The sequence below is a fragment of the Cavia porcellus genome, unplaced genomic scaffold, assembly GCF_034190915.1.
Source record: "Cavia porcellus strain 051 isolate PalLab524CR breed Dunkin Hartley unplaced genomic scaffold, mCavPor4.1 scaffold_6, whole genome shotgun sequence".
Classification (NCBI taxonomy): domain Eukaryota; kingdom Metazoa; phylum Chordata; class Mammalia; order Rodentia; family Caviidae; genus Cavia; species Cavia porcellus.
The window spans coordinates 105,603,763-105,622,453 of NW_026947489.1; the positions used below are offsets into that span (position 1 = coordinate 105,603,763).

Below are 18,691 nucleotides of genomic sequence, written 5' to 3' on the forward strand. Positions count from 1 at the left end.
GATAGATTAAAAAAAGATGATAATAAGAAAAGGATGGTAACTTTGTGTGATCCATTTAGGAAAGAAATAGAATGCATGAAATGGATTCAAACAGATATCCAGGAAATTAGAAATTCCATTGAAAGCTGGTAAAACCGCTTGAACAAAACTAAAGGTAGACTTTCAGACCTTGAAGTGTTGTGGCTAGCAATCACAAAATGAAAGATCTCTTAAAAATAACTAGGGATCAAGAAATAATTCAACAGCTGCAAGACAATACAAAGAAAAACAATATACGACTGATTAGTGTCTAACTCAAATACACTCAGCCACTGTATCTTTAACAAAGCGGCCAAACATACTAACTGGAAGAAAGATAACCTCTTTAATAAATGATGCTGGAAAAACTGGCTTTCTATTTGCCAAAGACTAAAACTAGACCCGTGTGTATCACCAAGCACTAAGCTGAAGTAAGAATGGATCAGAGATCTAAATATTAAGAGAGAAACACTAAATCTACTGGAAGAGACTATAGGAAGAAATCTTGAAGGCATAGGTGTAGGCAGAGACTTCATGAACAAAACTCAAACTGCATGGGAAGTACTTCAAAGAAGCAATAACTGGGACCTCTCTTTCTCTCTCTCTCTCCCTCTTTTTTTTTTGTAATGGGATCAAACTTATGACCTTGAGCTTCCCAAGCAGGTGCTTGAGCCACTAAGTTAAACCCCCAGGCTCTGGATCTCATCTTATAAAAAAAACTTTATCACATCAAAAGAAGTCACCAACAAAGTAAAAAGACAATGTACAGACTAGAAAAACAAATTTAGCCAACTGTCCTTCAGACAAAGGACTTCTATCTGGAATGCATAAAGAACTGAAAAAAAATGAAGTCCTCCTAATTCAAAGACCTAATCCAAAAATGAGCATTTGAGATGAATACATATTTCTCAAAGAAATACAAATGGCAAATATGTGTGTGAAAAAATGTTTAACATCATTGGTTATTCAAGAAATGCAAATTAAAACAATGCTGAGATTTGATCTTACCCCAGACAGAATGGCTACCATCGAGACATAAACTAATAACAAATGCTGTAGGACTGTGGGGGAAAAGGAACTCTTCTCCATTGTTGATGATAGTGTAGACTGGAACAACCACTGTGGAAAACAGTGTAGAATTTCCTCAAAAAACTAGGATTAGAGGTCCCATTTGACCCAGATATTCTTCTGGGTATTTCCCCAGAAGAATTAAAAACAACATACTGCAGCAATATATGTGCACTAATGTTTATAGAAGCACAGTTTGTAATAGCTAAATCTTGGAAACAACCCAAATGTCCATCAACTGAGGAATGGATAAGAAATATATGGTATTTTTATATAGAGGAATACTACTCTGCTATCAAGGAGGAGAAACTTGAGACTTTTATAGGTAAATGGATACAACTTGTGAGCATACTCATAAGTGAAATGAATCAGACTTGTATGTGTAAACATCATATTGTTTCCCTAGTGTAAGAAACTGAAAGAATAAATCAGATCTAAAATATACAGTAGGTATTGTGAATGGGAAGAAACTGCTCAAAAGGAAAGAGAAACTGGGATGGGGGAAAGAAAAGAAGGAAGGGCAAAGGAAAAGAAAATTATATATATCTATATATATGCACATATATATACACACGATAGTTATACTACTAATTTCTATTATTTACTGAAAAGAAAGGTTTGTGTTTGTGTTGTTTGATCAATTTTTCATGGCTATATCTTGTAATATGAGCAACTAATTTGAAGATAATGCACAATGTATCAGTGTACAATATATCATTATTATTCTGTTTTGAAACTGTAGCATCACTTTCATGGTATTTTTCTCTTTAAAATAAAAAAGACTGATATGTTTCAGTGAAAAGCAGCTGTAACATAAATAACATAAATGACATAAATAACATAGACCATTTGCAGAAAGAATAGTAGAATATTTCCAAACAGGAGAACAGAATCTGACATTCGGATAGGTAAGGTATATAGATCTCCAATTGGCCATTGACCAAAAGAAATCTACACCAAGGCATATAATAATCAAGATCCCAGAAATGGAGCACAAGAACAAAATATTAAAAGCTGTTAGAGAAAAGAAACAGATCATTTTTAAAGGAAAGCTCATCAGAACCACAGCAGACTTCTCAGTAGAAATCCTCAAGTCAAGAAGAGCTTGAAGTGAAAAGTATTTCAAGTCCTAAAAGAAAACAATTTCCAACCCATATTGATGTACCCTGAAAAACTGTCTTTCAAAATTAATGGAGAAATAAGATACTTCTATGGCAAAGAACAACTAAATAAATTCATGACCACCAAACCAACCATATGAAGAGTACTAAAAGATATTCTAGACAGAGATAAAAATGACCACAATTCCATGAACAACCAGGCAGAAACCACCAGTAGGACAAGCAGTTAAAGGGGAAAACCAGGGAACCAACAGTGGGAAAATAACATGACAAAGATAAGCCAATACATATCAGTTATAACCGTCAGTATAAATGGCCAATCAAAAGAAACAAATTGGCAGAATGGATCAAGAAACAAGATCCAACAATATGCTGTATACAAGCAACACATTTAACTTAAAAAGAAACACGTAGACTGAAAGTCAAAGGATGGAAAACAATACTCCATGCAATAGTAACCCAGAAAAAAGTAGAGGTAGCTATTCTGTTTGCAGACAATGTAAATTTCAAACCAAGAATGACTGAAAGAAATGAAGAAGGTCACTTCATACTTGTTAGGGGAAAAATTCAAGAGGAAGAGATAATAAACATAAAATATATGTATCACATGTGGGAGTACCCAACTATATAAGACAAATATTAATGGACATGAAAAATCAAATAAGCAATAACATAATTATAACAGGAGACCTTAACACGCTATTGACTCAAAGGGATGGATCAACTAGATGAAAAAAAAAAAAACCAGCAAGAAAAATCATAACTGAACCAAACTTGTGAACAAATTGATGTTTACATAGTGTTCACCCAACAAAATCAGAATACACATTCTCAGCTGCACACATTATGTTCTTTAAAATAGGCTATATATTAGCCCACAGAACATGCTTAAGTAAATGCAAAGGAATTGAAATTATCCAATGTGTATTATTTGCTCATAGTGCAATAAAATTGTAAATTAATGGCAAAAGAAATTGCAAAGAAATCCATGAAAAATAGAGGTTAAATAATACCATCTTGAAAAAACAGTGAGTCACAGATGAAATTAAAGAAGAAATTAAACAATATCTACAATCAAATGAAAATGCAAATACAATATACTGAAACCTGTGGCATGCACTGAAAACAGTCCTAAGAGGGAAATTTATAGCAGTGAATTCTCATTTCAGGAAAGCAACCCATGCAAATAAACAACTTAATGTTATACCTCAAGCTGCTAGAAAAAGAGCAAGTCAAGCTCAAAGCCCATTTCCTTCCCACAAGGAAGGAAATAAAGATCAGAGCAAAAATTAACACAATTGAGGCTAAAAAATATAAAGAATTAATGAATTGAAAAGTTGTTTCTTTGAAAGAGTAAATAAAATTGATAAACTCCTAGCCAAACTTAAAAAAGGAAGAAAAAATTCAAATTTATGCAATGAGGAATGAAAAGGGGTGAAATTCCTGCAAATCCTGTGGAAATTCAGAAGATCATCAATATCTATTTCAAAAATCTTTATTTGCATAGAACGGAAAACAGAAGAAATGGACAGATTCCTAGAAATACATGAATTACCAAAGCTGAATCAAGAAGATATAAAAATTCGGAATAATCTAACATCAGTTAATGAAACTGAGATTGCAATTAAAAACTTACCAACAAAGAAAAAATGAGGTCCTGATGAAGTCATGGCTGAATTCTACAAGAAACTTAGAGAAAATTTAATGCCAATACTCCTTAAATTCTTTAATGAAGTTGAAAGAGAAGCAGTCTTCCCTAACTCATTCCTGGAGGCAAGTATTACTCTGATACCAAAACCAGAAAAAGACCTAGTCAAAAAAGAGAACCATAGGCCAATCTCCCTAATAAACATAGGTGCAAAAATCTTCAATAAAATCCTAGCAAATAGAATGCAACAAGTTATCAAGAAGATTATATGCCATGACCATTTGGGATTCATCCCAGGAATGGAGGGATGGTTTAACATATGCAAATCAATAAACGTAATACACCTTATCAATAGAACCAAAGACAAGATCACATGATCATTTCAATAGATGTAGAAAAAGCTTTTGATAAAGTCCAATACTCATTCATTTAAGAACCCTACAGAAAATCAGAATAGTTGGCCTTTACCTCATCTGATAAAAAGCCATCTATGACAAACCAACAGCCAACATCATAACACTGGATAAAAACTGAAAGCTTTTACTCTAAAATCAAGAAAAATACAAAAATGTCCATTGTCACCTCTTCTATTGAATATAGTTTTGTAAATATTAGCCAGAGCAACTAGACAAGAGAAAGAATACAAGGAATAAGGATGGGGAAGGAAGCAGTTAAATTATCATTATTTGCTGATAATGTGATACTCATATAATCCCAAAAACCCCATCAAAAGACTTCTAGATTCAATAACAAAATTCAATTGCATATCTGGATTCAAAGTCAACACTCAAATATCAACAGCATTCCTGTACAAAAATAACAAACTCACTTAGAGGGAAATTGGAGAAATGACACCTTTCACAGTAGCATCCAACAAATGAAATACCTAAGAATCAGTCTAATTAAAAAAGTAAAAGACCTTTATGTTAAAAGTTACAGTATTCCCAAAAAGAAGATCAAAGAGGATATCAGAAAATGGAAAGATATCCTTTGTACTTGTATAGGAAGAAGCAGCATAGTGACAATTGTGATACTTCCAAAATTTAACAGATTTAGTGCAATCCCAGTAAAAAATTCCACAGTGTATCTTAATACTATTAGAACAAACAATCCTAACATAAAAGGACATGTAAGTTCCAATAAAATAATAGTGGATGACTTCAATACTTCACTGTCACTAGACAGTTGAGAAAAGTCATCAGACAAAAGAATCAACAGAGAAGCATCAGAAAAACTACAACACAAATCAAAACAGGTGTCTACAGAACATTCCATCCAATAACTACACAACACATCCTTTCAGCAGCTCATGGAACATTCTTCAAAGTGGGTCATATTTAGAGCTATAAACCAATCATTAACAAATATAATAAATTCTTGCATCTCATCAGATCATAATGAAACAAAATTAGAAGTCAACAGCAAAAGAAACTACAGAAACTATACAAAGACATGGAGATTAAAAAATACCTCTTCACCAAAAAACAAAAGCAAAAAGGTAAATAAAAATGAGCTGAGAAAATTCAATGAGAATTTTCTGCATTGAAGTGTTTGGATGGTAGTTTCTTTTCAGGGCTTGTAGTATTAGAATTCGCCAGATATGGGAGAGAAAGAGTAAGTCAAGTCGAAACAGGACCTGTTTCCACATTTTTTGCTGTGTGAATGCAAAGGCCTGCCTACCTTTTCTGCTGGGCAGAGTCATTCTGTGGTATGTTGTTTACCTCAGGGCAGTGTCCTCTCCAGAGGCTTTCTGGGTTTGTACCCTTCTGTATTTACTGAGTCACTGCTGATTCCAATTTTGCGGCTTGTGGGTCTTGTAAGGTACACACAGAGACCTATTGTATGGCCAGAATGCGGCAGAGATCCAAGAAGAGGCATATTCTTGATCACATTCGTTGAGTTCTGTGTTGAAAGAAGGCAGCAAGGGAGCCAAGCAGTCTGCTGGCCTCAATTCTCTTTTAAAGCCAGTTTCTTAGAATATCACATGTCGTCAGCCTAGCTTTTCACCTAGAGGATGGAACCTATGAATTTTGTGGCCTGAGCCTGCTGCTGTTTGAACTTCTCAGTGTGAGTCAGTTCCTAGCTTGCTTCGTTTTGTGACTTTTTTATGGCTGTTTCCTACCCAGTCACTGTAGAAGAGTGACCCAGAGACCTTGAAGTGTGATTGGTCTGTGACTTCTGATTCCAGGAATGGCTCAGTCTTGGACAGTAGACCCTTTATAACAATGGCTTCTGATTATTCCACTCCTAAATGTGGGGGATTTTGTACTGGGTGGCTTCTCCAACTTTAGCCTGCTATGCAAGTAGGAGTCACTTTTGGTGTAACACCCCACACTGTATTTTCAGTTTACAATAACCATGGGTTTTTCTTGGGGATAGCACTGCCATTGTTCAGTACTGGGGCTGCTTGCCTTCTCATGTTTACTTTGTATTTATGGAAGCAGGACCCTCTCCTGAGGAACCAAAGTTGGCATTCTTTTCTCTGTGTTGCCTTTGATTTCTCCATGAAATTTAGCTTTCCTGCGAGCTTTTTCTTGATTTTCAGAGCTCTTCTCTCTCTCTCTCTTTTTTTTTTTTTTTCTTTTTATCGGTTCTGGGGATTGAACTCATGACTGTGTGCTTGCAAGGCAGGCGCTTATGCCGCTGAGCTAAATCCCCAGGTTCTTTTCTCTTTCTCTTCGCTAAGTTAATTTCCAGATGTCTGAATTCCAGGTCTGAAAGAGGTAGTGACTTGTTTCTGTCTTCTACTCTTCCATTCTAATTTCCCTGGGCTTACTTTTTTAGAGAGTGTTAGTCAAGTTCACAACAAACTTGAGTTGAAAGTATAGACAGTTTCTAGATATTCTCTTTCCCACATATATACAGCATCTTCTGTTAGAGTGGGATTTGTGTTACAGTGCATGAACCCATGGTGACACATGACTATCACTAGAGTCCATTATTTACATTTGTATTTCCTCTTGGTGTGCTGAACTTGTTTGGACAAATGTGTAATGACATGTATCTACCAGTAACATCCAGAGTAGACTTACTGTCCTGAAGGTCCTGTGTGTTCCACTTGTTCATCCCTGTGTGTTCCCAGCTCCTGGCATCCAGTGACCTCTGCTGTCTCCATTGTTTTGTCTTTTCCAGAATGTCATAGAATTGAAATCACATAGTATGCAGACTTTTCATGTTGGCTTCTTTTACTTAGCAATGAGCATTTAAATTTCTTCCATGTCTTTTCATGGCTTAATAGTTCATTTCATTTTAGTACTGAGTGATATTACATTTTCTAAATATAACATAGTTTACACACACACACACACACATTTTTGTTTTGATTGAGACAGAGTCTCACTATGTGGTGCAGGCTGGCCTTGAACTTATGGCAGTCCTTCTGCCTCAACCTCTCAAGTGCTTGGATTACAGTCATGCCACCACCATGCCTGGTGCTATTTTGTTTGAAATAGGGTCTCCTGTTTCAAACAAAGAGAAAGAGAAAAGGGCCTGGGGATTTAGCTCAGCGGCATAAGTGCCTGCCTTGCAAGCACACAGTCGTGAGTTCAATCCCCAGGCTGGCCATGAAGCAGTCTTTCTGCTTCAACCTCTATTCACCGGTTGAAAGGCATCTTGAATGCTTATTGAAAGGCATCTTGAAATTTTAGTAAATTTCAACAAGTTTTGGCAGCTATAAATAAAGTTTCTGTAAATATTCATGTGCAGGTTTTGCATGGATACATGTTTTCAAGTTCTTTCAGCAAATATTAAGGAGCATAATTGCTGGTTGGTATTTTGATTATTTGTCTCTCATTACTGAGACAAAGTACCTGACACCAAAAATGAAGGAAGGAAAGGTTTATTTAGCTCACAGTTTGTAGAGGTTTCAGCTGTACTCAACTGGCTCCAAGGCAGAGTGGCACATGGCAGAGAAACAACAGTTTATGGCAGCAGAAGACAGAAAAAGCAACAAGAGCAAAAGGAGAGGAGCACAAGAGAAGGCTCTTTCTGTCCCTTACATTGTATGTAGGCCACACCCATTTGGGTATAGCACTGATATCCATAATCCCAGCATTGGACCATGAGTCAATCACAAACTTTAGAAGCCTGCGCCCATGACTGCATGAGGCTTTGGGGTACATCCAGACACAAACAAAGCAGATGGTGCATTATGTTTAGTTTTATAAGGAAGGGTTGATAGTAGGATAGGGGGATGGGAACCAAAAGAATCAAGATATATCATGTGCATGTACAAATTCCCTATGATGAATATGATCATTATGTAAACCTAAAATGATCTGATAAACTTAATTAATTTAAATTGTATTTAAATGCTTAGTTTTGTAAGAAACCATCACACTGTCTTCTAAAGTGGCTATAACATTTTACATTCCCAGCAGAAGTTAGAGAGACTTCCTGTGGCTTCCTGTTGCTTCCTTGTCAGCACTTGGTATTGTCAGTGTTCTGGACTTTGGTCATTCTAACAGGCGTGTGGTGTCTCCCTGTTTTAATGTGCATTTCCCTGAGACTTATCATGTTGAATATCTTTTCATATGCTTGTAATCTATATAGAGAGGTTTCTGGTCATGTGTTTTCCTATTTTTTTGATTGGGTTGTTTACTTACAGTTGAGTTTTAAATTGTTTATTTAATAATTCTTTATCGATATATCTTTTGCAAATATTTTTCCCTAGCCTGTGGTTTATCTTCTCATTCTCTTGACAATGTCTTCACAGAGCAGAAGCTTTTAATTTTAATAAATTTCAACATCAGTTCTTTCTTTTCTTTCCTTCTTTTTTTTTTTTTTGGTGACAGGGTCTCACTAATGGTTCAGGATGACCCTGAACTTGTGGCAGTCCTCCTGCCTCAGCCTGCTGAGTGCTGGGATTACAGAAGTGTGCCATCATATTTGGCAGTTACTTCTTTTATCAGTTGTGTTTTTGGTGCCGTATGTAACAGGTCATTGCCATACTGATTGTTAGTTAGGGTTTCTCCTATATTATCTTATAGAAGTTTTTTTTTTTGCTGAGTGTCATGGTACATGCCTGTAACTCCAGCACTTTAGAGGCTGAGGCAGGAGAAGTGCTGCAAGTTTGAGGCCAATGTGGGGTACAAAGTGAGTTCAAGATTAGCTTGAACTGCATAGTGAAACCCTCTGTCAAAAAGATCAAAAAAAGAAAGAAAGTAAAAGAAACAGAAGGAAGAGGAAGAGGAGGAGTTCGTTTTACTTTTTATATTTGGATCTTGGATCTGAGTTAATTTTTGTGGCATATGTTAAGTCTGTTTGTATGTTTGTTTCTTTGTATGCAGACATCCAGTAACAATTTGTTCCAGCACTGTTTCTTGGAACATCTAACCGGATGCTATGGCACATGCCTGTATCCCACAGCTACTTTAAGGCTGAGTCAGGAGGGTAGAAGCTAGAGGCCAATCTGTACAATTTAATGAGACCCTAAAGAGAACTAGAGATGTAATTCAGTGTAACAGCACTTGCATAGCATGCAGGAGGCTCTTTATTCAATCCCCAGTACCCCCTTTTAAAAAGTTTTTTTTGATTGAGGTGCTTTGCTCCTAAAATTAGTTGATAGCTGGGAGTGATGGCGTTCTCCTGTAATCCCAGCACTCAGGAGGCTGAGGCAGGAGGATTGCTGTGAGTTTGAAGTCAGCCTGGGTGACATAGTGAGTTCAAGGACTTCCTGGGGTAAATAGTGAGACCCTGTCTCAAAAAACAAAACAAAACAGAACAAACAAAGATTATTTGAGGTATTTGTTTCTGTCACTTTGCTTCTCTGCTGTTTTGTTAATCGCTGTATCTGTTATTTCACTAGTATCACAGTCTTGATTCCTTTAGCTCCATAGTGAGTCTTGGTACTGGGAAGTATCTGTTCTCTGACTTTGTTTTCCTCATTCAATATTGTGCTGGATTTTTTGCCTTTTTATATATAAATTTTAGAATTCGTTGATAGCAGCTTTGTGTATATTTTTAAAACTTTTTTCCTTTGGGGTTTGCAGTTTCACTGTGTTTTGTCTTCATATGCAGTGCTTTTTATTTATTCTCCCTAAAACATGTAGGACCTCTTCACGTTGGATTTTTCATAGTTGTTGGATAACCCTCAGCTATTACCTCTTCCAATGCTGGTCAGCTCTGCCCCTTGCCCTTAGTTTCATGGCTATCTGAGCAGATGTGCTTTACACCTGCTCTCTGACAGTAGTGGCCACCCTTCTTCCTGTTTGTGTTACATTCTGGTGGTTTCCCCTGTGTCCAGCTCATTAACACCCAATTCCACTGTAGAGAATAAAGTCCTTCCGTTGAGTTTTAATTTTGTTTACTTTTTATTTTTAGTTCTCTTTGCTTTATTTCATCAATCAAATTTTTAGTAGTTTCCAATAATATTCTTAATAGATATTTTAAGCTTGTGAATTTTTTTTTTTAATTTAAATATACACCATTTTGGGCCAGGGATGTAGCTCAGCAGCATAACTCCTGCTACAGCAAGTACGAGGTCATGAGTTTGATTTGTGGTACCAATAAATAAATAAAAATAAAATATGCACCATTTTATTGCTTGAGGCTGATAAAGTCTCAAGTGCTTGGTGGGTCTCTTTCTTGTGGTAATTATTTCTGCTTATTCTTTTTGGATTCAACTTCCTGAAACAAATCCCATTGGTCATAAAGATTTATTTGAAACCATGTATCTTCCTCCTTTCCTCCATCCTCATCTTTCCCAAGGTATTGGTTCAGGGTCCATTAATAATTGTTACCTGCTTTATCTTGGCCTGAAAAGAAGCAATCTTTCACAAGTATTGTTACTCCTGTCAGTGCCAGCCAGTGAGCTGAAGCTGACTGAATGTCTTCCAGAGCTAAAGTGGTCAATTACAGCTTAACCCAGGCACGAGCTTCATGCTGCCCTTGAATGTGGGCCAGATGTCCACAGAGCACTATTTGAGCACAGCAGACCCTCTGGTATGCTCTTGATGCTACACAAGTACAGAGTGAGATTACACATGGAACTTGAGGGAAAATTCGGAGGTGAAACCTTGTGGTATATAGGATATCCTTTAAATATAGCACCATGCTTTGAAAAATTTTGGATTGGGCTGGGGATTTGGCTCAGCGGCATAAGCGCCTGCATGGCAAGCAGGCAGTCGTGGGTTCGATCCCCGGTACCAATAAAAAGGAAAAAGACAAAAAATAAATAAATAAAATGTGTGCTAAAAAAAAAAAATTGGATTATGTGAAATAGTTGGCAAAATGTTAATTGGTGAAGTTGGGCACGTGATAATAAACTGTCAGCTTTTGTGTATGTTTGAAACTTCTTTGAGATGTTGTTGCTTTTTCCTCCTAAAGGAGCTTTTCTTTGGATCAACCTTCTTTTTCATCCCCAGGCTGATGTGATGATGGACAGGGTGCCCTGCTGCCCAGTTTGCGCTGGTATCGTGAAGCCTGATATTGTGTTCTTTGGGGAGCCGCTGCCTGAGAGGTTCTTGTTACATGTGCTTGATTTCCCCATGGCGGATCTGCTACTCATCCTTGGGACCTCCCTGGAGGTTTGTCAGAAGAACTGTAGGTGGTGGGCTAAAGGATGGGGAGGAGGTAGGTACCTCCCATTGGGTGCTGATATGTACATACAGCTGGCGCTGTAGGCTGTATAGGAGATTGGGGAGGGAAGAGGGAAGGGTAGAAAGTGAAAGGCTAGCTGTTCAGGCCAGACCAGGAAGACTGGTACCATGCTAGAAACAGTGATAAACCTGAGGGGACTAAGCCAGGGACACAGCTGACCCTTGGGCCTGGGAACTAGATGCTAGTTCTACAGAAGGCAAGGGTGGTGTATGGCTTAGTCTTGGGTTAGCTAGGAGTATTAGGAGCGAGGATCCTGAGCTGGGCTCTGTATATTGGTGAAGTGCCTGGGAGATGCCCACAGAATATGTCTAAGCAGCTGTTCTATATCTGGGTCTGAATGCCAGATTTCTAAAGGATATGATAGTAAGAAACAAGACCATGAAATGAGCTAGTACTTGACTAGATATAGGCAGCAAGGAGCAGAAGGACCAGGGAGCCTTGTGCTTAGGGGCTAGCTGGTTACTGAGTCCCAGGGTTGGCTGGGTGCTCAGAATATCCATGTTACTACCTACTGTGAGCATGGTCCTATCTTGGTGCTTACAACAGACATAGTAGGCAGGACAGGGAACCTGGGAGGCAAGTAGGTTGCAGTACAGACTTGATGGCTCTGTGTGTTTTGTCACTAAATAGTACTGGATGTGAGGGTTTCCGAGTGGAGGGGGTCTGGCAGAGGTGTTACATAGCACTCAAGGATGGCAGGACCAAGGAAATGACAGGGCACCAAGAAAGGGCACTATTCCAACTCATGTTGGACCAACTGTGGTTGCTGTGTTATGACTGGGACACAAGGTTCGGCTAGCAGAGGAGTTGCCCATGGTGATTGCATGGTGCTGGCTGGTGGCCAAGCCAAGCCAAGCCAGCAGGGCAGAGGGCTCATTGGCATGCAGGATGCCCACAGGATCCAAGGTTGTGGCCTGCATTTCTTGGTGGACAGGTCTGCAGATGCACATAAGGAATATATGAGGGACCATAAGGAATATAAGAGGGGCTGTATTTCTTTTAAAAACAAAACAAGAAAGAATAAAAACAATGATACCAAATTTCAAAACAATAGGAAATAATATATTGTATATTGTTATCTTCAAAGTAGTTTTTCAGATTACAAGATTTAGGCATGAAAAAAGTGATCAGTCAGTCAGTGAAAGCACAAACTGCTCTTTTTGATGAACTAAGAATAGTGTATAATTATGTATCTTGTAAACACACACACACACACACACACACACACACACACACACGCATACATAAAATCTTTTTTCCTTCTCTCTTTTCTCCTTTCCCCTATCCCAATTCCTTCCCTTCATTCCTTTTCATTTTCACAGTATCTGTTGTACATTTTGGAACTTACTTACTCTTATTTGCTCAGTTTTTTTACATTAGGGAAACAATCCAATATTTATATATGTGAATCTGATACTTTACTTATGAGTATGGTCTCAATTTGTATCCACTTACCTATGAAAACCTTCAGTTTATCCTTCAGTATATCCTTCTTTAATACTTCATTGTATAAACATATCACATCTTTTTTATCTATTCCACAGTTAATGGGCATTTTGGTTGCTTCCAAGATTTAGCTATCACTAATTGTGCTAGGGGTGCACATATATTGCTGTGGCATGATGTTTTTGGCTCTCCTGGGAAAATGACCAGAAGGGGAATAGCTGGATTGAATGGGATCACCAATGCTAGTTTTTTGAGAAATCTCCACACTGATTTCCACAGTGGTTATACCTACCAACAATGAGGAAGAGTTCCATTTTTCTCACAGCCCTGCCAGCATTCGTTAATGGTTTATTTCTTGATGACAGCCATTCTTTCTGGGGAAGGGGGGCCATATTTTCATATCTTCAACAATACCAAAATGATCTGTCTTTAGTCAGTGTGACTGGTTAAAAACAGTGTGTGTGAGACAACAATTATGGTTAAAAACATTTGTTTGATTATAGAAGATCATGTTTGTGACCATTTAAATTGTAATAGTAGATTATTTTATGTGTAAGTATTATTGTCAAATATAGGGACTGTTTCCAGGCATAGAATATAAATCATAAGTTAGGATGGACATTAAGTGTGATCATGATGATATATCAAACGTCTGTAGTCCTGGGTCTTCAAATGCACGGTGAGAAATTAAAACAAATTGGATAAGTCATTGACAGATGGACTCTTGAGATGTTAGGAAAATACTTTAACTCCAGGCCTTAAAATACCCCATGAGTCAGCACTCATTTTATTGACACAATCAGAGAGCTCCCTGGACACTGAAGCTGTAAAGGAAAAAGATTTCCCTATAGTAGGTTATGCTGGGAAGCATAACATAGATGAGCACAGAATGGGTTAGGCCCTGGCAGCATTGCTGCTTAGGAGGAACCACCTTCACCTTTGTTTGCATCAGTAAATACAAAATTCAGATCCTTGGTCAGGTTCATATAAACACTCTTCCAAGGTGTCTAACTGATTGAGCTTTGTTTTGGTAACCTTTTACCTTAAGCTCGTATGCTGTTCTTCACCTTGTTTCCAAGGATGGGTGCTATGAGTTGTACCTAGATGTCCCCTTCAAAGGCTCAGTCACAGGTGAGGCTTTTTGAAGGTGGCTGAATCTAGGGTATGTGCTACTGGGATCAAGGATGAAATGCTAGGCTTCAGGATAAGTGTGTTGTCTGCCCTAAGAGTGAATAGCCTGGATAAAGTGTAAGGGACAGAAAGAGATTCATTGCTTGCTTGCTCGTGCTATCTTCTGCTTGCCATGAACTGAGATGCCTCTCTGCCATACCACCTTGCCTCAGAACCAACCAGCTATGAACTGAACTCTATAAACTGTCAGCCGAAACAAACATTTCCTCCTTTAACTTTGGATGCTAAGTATTTTGTCTCAGCAATGGGAAAAAGAAACTTAAGATACTGAGAGACAGAAAATAACCTCTGTTTTGCAGTGGAAGTGAATATACCTTTATGTTTTACTGTGACCTGTTTGGAACCACATTTTACAAAATGCCTTGTTTCACCCATTCTTGTTTCTGGAAAGTGCTATTAACATTGTTTTAATTTGATTAAGGATACTGTGGTTTCTTAACTGTAGCTTATTTTGAAAGCTTGAGTTTAAATGTATGCCAACACTTTTCAAAGTAAGGTAATATTCAGAGACAGATGTTCTGATCAATGACTTTGAGAAATTTCTGCAATATTAACTTTTGAAGATTCCTTATTAATGAGTCCCTCTGACTTTAATCTAGAAGAAAACGGTTGTACTTTGTATACTTTCATTATATAGTTTTAACAAACTCAGTTATAAGTGAAATACTTAAACTATTTGTGAAAAAAATACTGTTAGAGGGGCTGGGGATTTAGCTCAGTGGCCTAAGAGGTCTGCCTGGCAAGTGTGAGGTTAAGAGTTTAATCCCCGGTACCACCAAAAAACAAAAAACCTGTGAAAAACATTTTGGGTTTCTGTAAGAGTGAAATTCCTCTTTTCATGTTCATTTGTTACTTCTGTTTTCCTTTCTTTGGATTGCATTTGGATTACATATTGATATCTCCCATTTTTCATTACGCTATAAATTAGCAACATAAATTTTTATAAATTACATGTTTATGAATTAGTTTATCAGAAATAAACTCATAGAAGTTTTTTTACATTTTAAAATTCTCTCTGATAGTTTATGTTGATACCAAAGTGACAATATTTTCATAGTGAAATCTTGATTTCCAGTCTAGGGACTTAGCTCAGCAGTTCAAACACTTGCCTGGTATATGTGAGGTGGTGAGTTCAATTCCCAGTACAAGTCTGTTGATTTCCTTTGTCTTATTTGACTTTAGTTATGTCTAAAAACTTTTACACCCTTACCTGTAAAGCCTATTTTCTTCAAGAACATGTAAATCTTTAATCCATTTGAAACTTTCTCAGTGAAAGCTGGGAATTAATAACTTTCCTCCTAGTTTTGTTATCATCTAATTTACCCTTTTAAAAACATTTTTACTCATGAAAGAAACTTCCATTTGAGAGCTTGTGTAGAAGCCTGATGGCTTGGCATTAGGCCTCCTTGGCTTCTGCTGGTAATGATAGGATGTGGGACAGTCCTCAGTTCTTGGGCATGTTAGGATCCTGCAGGGGCTCTGGCTCCTCTGCCAGGTGGGAGACAAGTATAGCAGAGGCTGCCAGCAGGGGCCATGTAGTGGGGTGGGCAGGAAAGGCAGAAGGTTGATGCTTGAAGACAGAGTGCAGTATGGCAGGAGGGGTGAGAGGCTAAGGCAAATGGAGCAGGAGAGGAGGAGGAAAGGGAGGCCTGGGAGGCCATTCAGACCAAGTGGAAAGGTCCTTACCTCCCAGAGTCTGACCCTGGTCTACCTCTCAAGGCCTCTGTGGCTGTGGCATCATAAAACTGATGGTGGTTCATGGGGGTGGACCATGTCTTTACATTTGTGCTGTTTTTCAGGTGGAACCTTTTGCCAGCTTGTCTGAGGCGGTAGGTGCCTCTGTGCCTCGACTACTCATCAACAGGGACCTAGTAGGAACCTTTGCTTGGCGTCCTCGAAGCAGAGATGTGGTTCAGCTGGGCGATGTGGTTCACAGTGTGGAAAGACTGGTGGAACTTCTGGGCTGGACAAAAGAGTTGCAGGACCTTGTTCAGCGGGAAACTAGAAAGGTAATGCCACAAAGTGCTGGGGTCTGTTCCACTCTCCGTGAAGCCCTGTTGGCCAGAGCACTAATTGCTGGTATTGCTATTCGTTTTGTACTCAGCTCTGAGCTGGACTCACTGCCAGCACTAAGAAAGGAGCAAACTGATGCCACATTCTGTAAAGGTTCACAATGAATAGTAACTGAGGAAAGATGGGTTCTAGGTAGTTCTTGTTACCCCACAGACCCCTGCTTTTTGCTTCTAAAATGAAGCAATTGCATAGCTCCCTTTTGAGACTTCTGGACAACTGAAATTCTCTGCATCATTAGGGATGAAGCTTGAACCAGATTTTGAGAAGTCAGTGTGAGTTACTGTTACCAACTGAGGAGAAAACCTGAGACTTTTTTTATAGATTTTACACCTCCCAGAATCAAGTGAAATCACAGAAAAATGCAGGTTTCTGTGAAAATCATGAACATGTTTAGCTTTAGCAATCAGGGATAGTTTCTACAGGAAGTAGCTTTTGCATCTGAACTCTAGTTCTATGGTTATAGACCGGTAACAATACTGGCCAGATTTCATAATGTATTGCAATTGATGTTCTTGTCCCCCAAGTCAGATATCTCAGGAAACCCCAACTCTCACCTTTGTCTCCAGCTGTGCCTGCTTCATGACCATGGCTAGCACTCTCCTTTATCTCCACTGGCAAAAGTCCCCACCCTCTGATTACAGTCTGATTTGATACCCAGACTGAACCAATAATGAATACAAAACTTATTAAGGATAGTAGACTTAGCATTAACTGTTTCTGCTTGTTAGACATTACTATCAATGTTTTGACTTTCTTTTTGAAGTCTGGTTCTTCGGGCTAAGATGTAGATTGGTGTCATTTTTCATCTTACTGTATAGGAATACAGACAAGAATGTTACATGTGGCTTACTTTGTGATGGAAGGAGAATCTAGACAACAAAATATAGCTCATTGAGGCATATGTCCTCTGACTAGTTCCCAGGGCAGTAGAGGTCTTGGTAGATCATGTTAGTAGGCTTGTGAGGTTTCCTGATTCTGATTTCTATTTATGTAAAAACAGTGTAGGCCCTTACGGATTTTTGGAAGTGGTCCTATAGGATTTTACCTGTACTGTTTCTTAGTTTCTGAAATTTAGGTAAAATGGGTTATGATTTCATTTTTTAAAAAAAAAGTTGCCATCCACAGGGCTACGTTTCTAAACAGTGAAGGTTTTTGAGCATGTAAGCAGTACATGGTATTTAAAATCCCTTGGAATGAAGATTAGTCCTGTTCCACTAGGCCTGTTGCGATCTCTTAACTTGCTCATTGACAAGGAGAAAAGTTTCTGTTTCATGAAATATTTTGTTTTCTGTTATGTTTGATCCAGGCCTGAGATGTGCCAGCAACTTATCTCTTCTCTGTTCCAGCTGGATGGACAAGACAGATAGAAGAATGACTGCCTCATGTTCAGGAAACAAGTTACACAGGAGATCTACATCCCATTTCTGAAGACAGCCTAGGAAGACTCAGAAATCTTGGCCAAACCACAACATGCAGCCTGAGGTAGCATGGAGGCCTGAGGCTGCATCAGGATGTGTGCTGGGAAGGACCTGTTTGTGCTTGGGGCCACCTGGCCAAGGTTGCCTGGCAGCTGTCATGTTTGTGTGCTCAGCTCTTTACTCTGCTGACACTCATTGTAAAATATTTTGTTGTGAAGATGACCTTTTAGGACAACTGGAATCCTGGGCTGTCTGTAGGTCAGCGTGGCATATCTGCTGAGATGCTCAGCTTGGGCTCAGGTGATATACTAGGGTCTTCTAGCATGTTATTCTCTGCAGTTGGATTGTTTTTAGAGTCTTATCCTTTATTCTCACATGAAATAATTTTACTGTCAACAGTAGGTAGGTGCATAATTGTTTTTGTCTCCTCAAATTGATAACAAGTGTTGATAAGGCCTATGCAAAGTGGAACGAACCTTCAGGGTATGAGTTTCCCCTTCTAGCACAGTCAGGACTGAGTACGTCTACCCTTGAATTCATGCTTAAATTGGCCTCGTATGAGAGCGCTCATCTCCTCTCTGCTGGCTGTCCATTTGATTTTACCCTGAGATGTTCATGCCTGACTCCTCCAGATTTCTTTTTAATTTTGAGACAGGGTCTCACTGGATAGTTCAGGCTGGCCTTGAACTCATTAGCTCAGGCGAGCTTCAAACTTGCAGTGGTCCTCCTGCCTCAACCTCCCAAGTGGTGGGATTACAGGCATGCACCACCATGCCTGGTATTCCTCCACATAGTCTGTCTGGCACTTCCCTCCTCACCCAGTACCTCTTGCTATAATGGTACCAAAGTCAGTTCTATCCATATGGAGGGCATCACTTCCTGGGAAACCTTGCTGGCCCTGGCAGAACTCACAGCTGTGTGCATGTCCTCCTCCTTGGCATTGTGTTGAAGCACCTGTCTGTAAGCAGTCCTGCAGTAGGCCAGAGCTAAGAAAGACAGACTTAACTAATAGATGCAACAGAAGGGAGTCTCGTGACCTTGTTCCTTGCTGATGACAAAAGATGCATGATAAAAGCATTGAATTCTGAAAAAATTAGTTTCTATTTAAT

General features: G+C 38.7%; 1 protein-coding gene across 9 annotated transcripts in view; it reads left to right on the forward strand.

The window, feature by feature from the left end:
- The window catches only part of Sirt3 (sirtuin 3), a 26,501-nt gene extending 7,859 nt beyond the window's left edge, over positions 1–18,642 (forward strand). For 6 of the 9 annotated variants that reach the window (XM_004999545.4, XM_063252025.1, XM_003461299.4 and 3 more), the window contains 3 exons: positions 11,220–11,381; positions 15,891–16,100; positions 17,511–18,642. In XM_004999545.4, the coding sequence (XP_004999602.1) occupies positions 11,220–11,381; positions 15,891–16,100; positions 17,511–17,531 (393 nt within the window). In that variant the 3' untranslated portion in view covers positions 17,532–18,642. Of the gene's footprint in view, positions 1–11,219; positions 11,428–15,890; positions 16,101–17,470 lie in introns of those variants that run through there. The other 3 variants (XM_063252022.1, XM_063252023.1, XM_063252024.1) reach the window with 3 other exon arrangements.
- The last annotated feature ends 49 nt before the right edge of the window (positions 18,643–18,691 follow it).